Below are 9,481 nucleotides of genomic sequence, written 5' to 3'. Positions count from 1 at the left end.
GGCAGGGCAGCCGAGGCCCCGCCACACGATTGCCTATAGGGTATATCTCTAATATAAAGATATTGCGCAAAATAGTTGCTCACCAAGGGGCTTCCGCTAAAGAAAGATCATGGACAAGCTAGATCTTTATGATTCTAATATCAAGCACATCCACATCAGATGAATCTATCTCTCACGGAATTAGTTTTGAGCTATGTAGCCCGTACGAGAAGAAAGCGATTGACCAGCTTTTTCCCCCTGGAAAAGACAAAGCTCCACAGATTTTTTAGTATGAACAAACAAAAGAATGGAGACCACACGGCTGTCACTTCGCCATCGTTGCTGGCCGCACATGCCCATACCACACGTCTGGAGATATTTTGATCGAGCAAATTAGCTACACTCTTTTCATGAAAAGAAGACTGCACTTCGTAGTTTGCACGTACGCTAGTGTGCGTTATAAAGAATCTTGGTGTGGACGTACTTGTTTTGTCATTAGTTAGTTTTTTCGTTAAAAGATCATTCAAATCAATTTACTGAATCCGCAGTACAAATACCCATGATTAAAAAAATCACATCCAAGTCCTTGGGCCCGATCATCTTCTTCCTCCCAACCAGGCAAAATGTGCGGTTGCCAGCCTTGACGGAGCCATATTGATCTCAATGTTGATAACGAACCGGGAGTCATCAAGGTCACAACCATGCCAGACCAACACTGTGGAGATGAAGCCACCGCCGCTGAAAGAGTCGTAGATCCAAACCAAGATTTAAGCCTTCATAATTTCTCACAAGTCCCAAACCATCAGTAGAGGTCGCACAAATTAGACGTGATGGAGACAAGGATGAAGGACCCAACTGCAAAGAGAAGTTGTCGTCGCACTAGCAAAACCCTACAAAATGTAACAACTTATTGGCTAGAACGGCCAGCATAAATTTACCCCAACGAGCCATTGTCGCTGCCATAGATGACTGCATCGAGATGGGGAGGTTCGAGGTGACCTCAATCACCATACCAAGACCACCACCAGTATGAAAGACGCGTCACAGTGAAACACTATAACTAACTAAGGGCCAAGATAGAGGACATTGAGTTTCCCAACTGCTTGCAACCCTTGGAGAGGTGATTGTAGGAGGGGAGAACACAAGGGCTTCACGCTAGCATCGGACAATGGGGAACGAAGTCTCTCCCTTATCGCCTCGAGGAAGACGCAGACGGGAGAGATATTCATTGGTGTGAAGGGTGTTATTTTTAGTTGTAAAGAACGCGTTTGTTGACTCATAATGTTGCGTCAAAGGAATAGAAACACAGTGAGTACACACCCAACATATGCTCCACTTGGATGCAGATAGTCAACAAGGAAATAAAAAGAAGAAGAAAAAAAACATAAAGGTCAAGGTGAGGCGAATGACCCACTGCAGCAAAACTTGACAACTATCACCAGTTTTGAGAACACTTGGGCTACAAGAATGTTCCCCAACAACAATGCCCTCAACAAAGTAACGGCGCATTAAAGGTGTGTTTGGTTCGGGAACGAAGTGTAATGGAATGTCATGGTTCCATTCCGTTGTAATGGGTCCATTCCATCTTTGTGTTTGGTACTGGTAATTTGAAGGATTGGAACGATTACATTTTGATGTTTGGTTTGATGGTTTGACGAATGGAAAGGAATGGATTTGTAAGTGATCATCCATCCATCCATGCAGATAAACATTTTTACTTGTTAAATTAATCGGTGCCAAAGTTTGACTTAAAATAAAGCCATTGGACATTTAACTTTTCTTTAAGTTGAGCGTGGCGGCTGGTTCGATATGCGCCTTGGCCTTGGCGTCCCCACGCGCGACCGTGGCCGGCTTCTCCGTCAAACCCAGCAGTACGACACTTCCCGACGTGTGTCGCCGTTGTTGCCCTGCTGCACGATCGACACACACCCGCTCGCCTGCCGCACGTGGTTCGGAGGAGAGGGAGGCTGTGCTTTAGGGGAGGATGAGATGAGGGAGTCGGCGTTGCAGACCGGAGGAGGAGGCCCGACGGCGTAGACCGGAGGAGGAGAGCCGGCGGCCCAAATCGTGGGAGGGGAGAGGAGCCGCACGAGAAAGGATAGGGCTGCAGGAGAGCAAGGAGAAGAGCAAATCCGCGTGGTCCGCTCGATTTGGAGGTCTCACCCTGTTCCGGATCTGACCTGAATATTCGCTCTGCTGGAATGAGGTGGTGACAGTTTGACCTGGTAACTGAACGCGAGAAAGAGGCCTAGGAATAGGTTGGACCCATGACATTCCGGCCCGTGACCGTAACCAAACACACCCTAATGCAGTCATCGCCTGATCCAACCACAAATGAAAGATCATAGGTTTTCAGCAAGGAGAGAAAGTCCAAGCAAACTCTAGACAATGCCTTCAGCAATGTAAACCGCGCCATTGCCATGTACAACCAGTGAATGTTTGACCTGGGATTTTCCGCCCCGACTCGAGATCTGATACTCGAAGAGAACCACCAAGGGGCAAAGTCCCATGCATCACCACCACCAAGTTGCCAAAGAAGAAGTTTTTTTGCAATGCCCAGATCAGCACGTGAATTATATATCAGGATGAATTCCACACATTTGGATTTTGCTCGGACACCAGATCTTCCATCTAAAACATCAACGAGCATGCTAACACCAGTGTGATATGCTGCACATCACGATCTTCACCGTCGACGGATACCAGCTGGAGACATGAAGCCCGGCGTTGGGGTAGCCTATCACATGAAGCCCGGCGTTCAAGTCGCGTGTGAGTAGCTACAACCGCCGGCTCTATTTGTGCTCAACTACATTACCCATGCTGATAGTTGATCATCTAAACAAAGTTGACGCATGAAACCCAAGTGGTCATATCACACCCCACTCCTCCCAGATCATAATATTGACGGGGAACAGAAACCTAGACGCTGTAGGGGAGGACGGCCATCACCAGACCAGGTCGGCCAAGATCCGACCAGTGCATGAATGGGGCACAATGCTAGTCGTCGCCCAACACCCCCTCGATGTGCGGTGACCGGTTCTGAAGGCTACTGAGCGAACAGGGGTTTAAATCCACTACATCGAGCGCCACCAACGGTCACCTCCACCGTTCACTCATGCCATCGTTGTATCTGCGCACTGGAGATGATGTGTTGCCCCCGCATCAAGCCCACCTAGGCCAGATTTTGTTGGCCCATGCACAACTGCTGTGAGCTATGGGTGAGACGCCCACTGGAGAGGCAACAACATCCACTTATCACGAGGATGGGGCAGCAAGTACCCTGCCACTGCCAAAGGATCACCGCTTCCATGAAAATTAGACAAGGGTGTGCGCATATGCAATCTTTATGATTATGACTAGATAAAAAATAGTTTATCATGAAGAAGCTTTCGCTAAAAAAGAGACCATGGACGAGCTATGTCTTTAGGAAAAATCTAATGTCAATCACATTCACACTAGATGTGATATATATCTCTCATGGTTATAATTGTTAGATGATCTTTACATTTTTATGGTAATTGGTTGTAATTTATTTCAAAGGGATTTGGTTGTATAGAAAAGAGTATTTATATATAGATTAATAATATATGAACTGAAACTGACAATACATACGATTTATTTTACTTAATTATTGTGCATTGTAAATATTTATTGAATATAAGCGGCGTCATAGAATAGAAACAAATGTGCATTTTCCCAGCATAGATTCCAATTGAGGTGTTATGTTTACATATTGAGCAAAATAAGTTAGTGGGATCTCCTATTTTAGCACTGTAAAACTGCACCTAATCCCAGCACTCACAGGCCATCAGTAATCAAAGCCGTTCATTTTCACAATTTAGCCATTTCTGGCCGTCTGATCACCATTAGCGTGATGTTTCCCTCGTTTTCCAGCAAGTGGGCCGGCTGTCCTAGAAGGACACATTATAATTGTGCAACCTAGGAGCCTTCTCAGGCCATAACAGGATATCAGGTAGGCAAACGTAGAATAAATTTATTTTTGACTATTAAAGTTTTATTTATGAAAAAGACAGAGGTTCCATAGATTCCTTAATAAATAAATTAGGATATTATGTACATCACTGGGAACCAAGATGAAAAGAAAATGAGAATAGACACCACACAGACGGCGCTCGATCACTATCGATGTTAGCCGTCCATATGCGAGATACCACACGTCCGGAGATATTTAATGGGATAAATTTAGCTGCACATTTTTCATGGACTTTGTACTTTGTACACAAGCTAGCTTGAGCTGGACGTACACTAGCCGGTACATGCACCCCTCCACACAACTCCCAGGTGCAACAGTAGTAGTGTTCACCTATAAATAGCCTACATTTGTGTGGCAAACACATATCCATTTAGACCGGAGAAGATCACAAAGAACACACCTTATTGTCTAGCCAGAGGTACATTGAGCTAGGTAGAACTAATGGCATCATCTGCTCACGCAACCATGTACGCGGACCGGTTCCCGCCGGCTGAGTTGCACCAGCGGCCGGCTGACTACCAACTCAAAACCTGGGACTACGACTCCATTTGCGCCATGAGGCAGCAGGCGCAACAAGACGACAAGGTGCATGCATGGTCAGCCAAGCTATTCATCCATTTTCCCCCTTCTTCTCCATTCTTTTTTATTGTCCGGCGATGGTGAGACCGACGGTGAGTGCATGTTTAGGATTAGGGGTGCGGGGCTTTGATTCGGTGACAAAGAAGACAGATAAGGGAGGAGTTTGGTAGAAGGTTAGGATTATCGGTGCCTCATCCTTGCTTGTGAGGCTAGGGCGGCATCTCGCGAGGGTCGAGGAGATGATGTCGCGAGTGTCGAGGAGAATGGGAAGGGGTGTGGAAGGTCTTTTACCCCGTTTAGAATTGGCTTTCAGTTGACTTGGAAGTTAGAATCACTTTTTAAGTAGATATTTCTCCTTTGTTTCTTTCTACACATTATTCATGATTAAATCCAATGAAAATAGCAAAAATAAATCATTATTCCTGAGAATAACAAAATAATTCAGGTGTCCACGACGTCCATGACAATGAAAAGGGAGTTTTTTTTGTCTTTTTGTCTTTTTGCTTGCCACTTAACACTAACAATTACTGGAGGCACTTGCCTCCAAAACGGGTAGATCAGTAAAATCATGAAATCTACAGGGCATAGCTCCAGAGCCCAATGCGAACTAGCCTATGACATGCCTGTCTGATGTGACGACTTCGTCAATTTTAAGACCTGTTGGCCCAATATTTAAAAAGATGATCATAGAGATAGGGTGTGTGTCCGTGCGCTTACATTCATACGGGTGAGTATGTGTGCATGTTGTGATTGTCTGCATATGTACTGTGTATCTTAATAAAAAAATAGTGCTTAGAATCACAGCAAATTACAACCAAAAGATCCAAGGTGATGTGATGCTATCGGGGCAGTACGTCAAAGTGCCTGTTAATTACCATGCATGCATGACGATGGAGGAGTACCATATATACGTATACGGAACATATTTAAAAAAAATCAAGGAGCTAGTTTTTAAAGGCAAGGAGCTACTTAGATACTGACCTGCCTATTGGTGGTGCAGCATAGCAAGCAAAGCTCACTCCAATCGAGCTTGAAGCAGAGAGTGAGGCGGCTTTTGCTCGAGGAGGAAGAAGAGCTGGCAACTAGGCTCAAGATCATTGACCAACTCCAAAGTCTCGGTGTAGCATACCATTTCGAGGAGGAGATCAGAAGCATCCTCATGTCCATGCATGTGCATCATGCACAGCTTCAACTCAAGCATGACCTCTCATCAACAGCACTGCTATTTAGAATGCTCAGAGGACATGGAATCTCTGCGTCCATAGGTAAAGATAAGAAACACCAATAATGATCATATTTCCTTTTCATGCCCATATATAATAGATAATATATATATTATACGAAGTTTTTTTTTTTCATTCAAACCCAAGGCTCTGCATCAGTTCATACACGCAAACCACTATTGAAAATGTTTCAATCCATTACAAGGTTGATAGAAGGATGGGAGTAACCTCATCAAACAAAGATTATATAGAACACTTATGCATTACTAATTGGTTGTGGCTAGCTCTCAGTCGACTGAGACTTAACCAAGTCTAAGTCAAGTGGCATAACATGTAAGGAAGAAAAATGAAAACCAAAAAATAAAAAATTGCCCGGATCTCCACATAAGATCCCATGAATATAGAATTGACTCAGAGCAGAGTAGAGCAGTTTGATAGCTCACGAGGCTCATAACCTTGAGGTCACGGGTTCGATTCCCGTCTCCGCACTTAGCAGTCTGCCCCTGCTTTTATTTGTAAAGTCTCTATTCCTCGGTGATCAAAGCCCAAAGATCTATGAACCACCTCATGTTTGACTCATGCCCTATCGAGCATCTTATCCCATCTTAAAGTTGGTTTATTCGGCAGCCACAAATGCTACTCATTATAGGGATTTCGACAAAGCGAATTTATTTATTACTAAAGCCGAATTTTATCTATCCTTCTATTTTTCAAGATAATTCAGATTTGTTGGCGAAAAAGCGAAGAAATAGGTTCGTCATTCCATTACGAGCTTGTCCAACAGATGTATTAGAAATGATACCCTGGGATGGATGTAAAGCCAAGCAAATTGCTTCCGCGCCGAAGTAGAAGGTGCTCTGGTGCAATCCTTACCGACAGAAAAAGATTGCAGTCAGGTTGATAATAGTCGAGTGACATTACTTCGTCGGTCCGAACTAAGGAATCTGTTAGAAATGTTTTGAAATGGACGAGACTTGGTTAAGTCTTAGTCGACTGAGATTTAGCAATCCTGTTACTAATTATTTTATTAGTAGAACGTCACGCAGACTGTAAAACCCGTGTGACCATCTCCAAATCGTTGTAGATATGTTAAGAGTTTGAGTAGATCATATTACATAATAATTGTAAAAAAAAAACTCGTTTTTGTTTGTAGATATGTTGAGTGCATTCAGGGATGAGAATGGTGATTTCAAAGCTGCAAACCCCAAGGACATTGATGCTTTTGTTGCACTCCACGAAGCTTCCTACCTGGCCTTCCCAGGAGAGCCCATGCTGGACGAAGCAAGATCATTCGCCGTCAAGAAACTCGAAGAACTGATGCCGTCCATGTCGATCTCCATGGGGCCTGCTAGCCAAACGGAAAGACAAGGAGACCTCCCGTTGCACTGGAAAGTTCCCCGGCTGCAGGCGACATGGTCGCTGAAACAACACCGCTACAACGACGAGCGCTCGATCGATCATTCCATCCTGCAGCTCGCTGCGGTCGACTTCAACCTCGTGCAGGCCGTCCATGGAGCAGAGCTCGTGGAAGTCACCAAATGGTGGAAGGAGACCGGGTTGGGCGAGAAGCTACCGTTCGCGAGGGACCGTCTGGTGGAGTGCTTCTTCTGCGCGACCTGCATCGCACCCGAGCCCTGTCTCGCGGGCTGTCGCGAGCTGCTGGCCAAGGTGGGCTCCCTTATCGTCCACCTCGACGACGTCTACGACCTCTACGGCACGTTCGACGAGCTGGCTGCCTTCACAGATGCTGTCGGCAGCTGGGATGACGATGCTTTGTCGACGGCACTGCCGGAGTACATGAAGGCGATGTACTCAGCCATCCGGTCGACGTCGACGGAGGCAGCGGATCGGGTGATGAAGGAGCAAGGAAGATACGACGTGCTCCCGCTCTACAAGAAAGCAGTAAGACAAGAGGAGATAGATCCATTGATTTTCTTCTTCTTTCGTTTGGGATATACCTTTGAGGATCGATGGATTAACATGCATGTGGATGCATGCATGCAGTGGCATGAGCTGTGTAAGGCATTCCTCATAGAAGCCAAGTGGCAGCACGAGGGGCAGATGCCATGCTTGGAGGAGTACCTTGAGAACGGGTGGGTCACGTCCACGGGGCCTCTGCTGCTGCTCCACGCTTTCACCATGCTCCAGCAGCAAGAGCAGATTGATTCATGGCTGCGCAATCACGACGACGGCGACGACATGGTGTACCCCAAGCTGGTTGAGCTATGTTCCATGATCTTCCGGCTCTGCAACGACTGCGCGACCCACGAGGCCGAGTCGGGGCGGGGTGAGGCGGCGTCGGTCATCACCTGCCGCATGGGCGGTGGCGCGAGTAAGGAAGAGGCCCGGGCTGCGGTGGCGGACGCCATTGCCGAGACTTGGAAGAAGGTGAACAGGGAGGTCGCCTTGAGCAGCAGCACCGGGACCGGGAGCACGGCCAGCCTCGTCTGCGTCAACCTGGCGAGGACCATCCAATGCATCTATCAAGACGGCGACGGCATCACCTCGCCCAAGGACAGCCGGAAACAACTCGTCAAGGACATGCTTTTCACGCCTGTTGATCTAGATATTTTTGGCGCACACTAGAGCCTAGCTTTTCATGGTGATGTGACGTCAGGTACAACGTACGGGCATGTGTCACGCAAGCCACATGAATCACAATAATCTTGCTATGCTGACTAAGATGTATCTTCTGCATTTGGCATACACAAGTACAGTTTGGTCCAGATATTTATTAAAATCGCAAATCTGTAAAACACATCCTCGATCTGTGCACCCAGGTTGAGTTTTTGTCCAAATCATCCACATAACTCTGAGCTCTGATTTTGTCATTTCTGCATCGCTTCCTTCTAAGACATGCTCTCTCGACCCTTTATCTCCGAGAGAAGTTTTCTAAGGTACTTCCGAGCATATTATTTTCCTGGGAAAATGAATTACCTTTGTTTTTTTCTTATTGAAACACAAACCATAGAACAATAGTTCTACGGTAATTTGCATTCATAAACAAAATATGATACAAAGTGGAGAGGCAAAAAGTGAAAGGAATGGAAAATAAATAATAATTTGTTTAGCGGACAGTCTGGTACCTTCGAGTATCGCGCCCTTCTGTGAATTGCGTTGCCCTTTCGACAATTCAATTTTTGAACATGTGCGGCACTACTCATGGATTTTCCATAACTTCCGATTATTAGTTACTTCACCAGAGTAACAGACAATTTCTGCTTTCTATATAAATAGTACCCATACCCCTTGAGTAGATAAGCGAGTTACCATCCATTTTGTGACACTTTGTGAAAGCCTAGAGGGCAGGACCTTCAGGGTTTGAAGGACAAACTCCTCCCTTTATTGAATAAAAAATGTGAAACTTACTGGCTACTTACGAAAGAAACTTATGTACTATGAACCTTGCTATACGTACGATAAATTTGTGTCCAACACTCCATCCGATTAGAGACAGCCATAGATGATTCAGTTTGTGGGTCCTAGTATTTAGAGATGATACCAGTCTGGTCGTACTGTTGTCTGACGAGAAGGCTTCGTACGCAGAGTAGTTTCGATGGACTATTCCCTCTAACTTATCCGTCTCCGCCGTTATTTCTAGGGTGGACCCCGCTGCCTCGGTTTTCCAATTAAGCATTGCAAACTCAGTTTGTAGATTACTTCCCGTAGCATTTCCCCATAGGTCTAGCCACGTTCTTATTGAACA

At 45.7% G+C, this 9,481-nt stretch overlaps 1 protein-coding gene across 2 annotated transcripts; it reads left to right on the top strand.

Moving 5' to 3' along the window:
* Positions 1 to 4,355: 4,355 nt before the first annotated feature.
* Positions 4,356 to 8,515, top strand: LOC125532265 (alpha-terpineol synthase, chloroplastic-like). 2 transcript variants are annotated; one of them, XM_048696393.1, is made up of 4 exons: positions 4,356 to 4,558; positions 5,553 to 5,817; positions 6,929 to 7,677; positions 7,780 to 8,515. In XM_048696393.1, the coding sequence occupies exons 1-4, from the start codon at positions 4,415 to 4,417 to the stop codon at positions 8,359 to 8,361; spliced, it is 1,740 nt and encodes a 579-aa protein (XP_048552350.1). In that variant the 5' UTR covers positions 4,356 to 4,414; the 3' UTR covers positions 8,362 to 8,515. The 2 variants fall into 2 exon arrangements, with proteins under 2 accessions (XP_048552350.1, XP_048552349.1); XM_048696392.1 differs by having other exon boundaries at positions 6,929 to 8,515.
* The last annotated feature ends 966 nt before the right edge of the window (positions 8,516 to 9,481 follow it).

This window comes from Triticum urartu, unplaced genomic scaffold (genome assembly GCF_003073215.2).
Source record: "Triticum urartu cultivar G1812 unplaced genomic scaffold, Tu2.1 TuUngrouped_contig_9521, whole genome shotgun sequence".
Classification (NCBI taxonomy): domain Eukaryota; kingdom Viridiplantae; phylum Streptophyta; class Magnoliopsida; order Poales; family Poaceae; genus Triticum; species Triticum urartu.
This window is presented reverse-complemented; position numbering and strand designations above follow the sequence as displayed.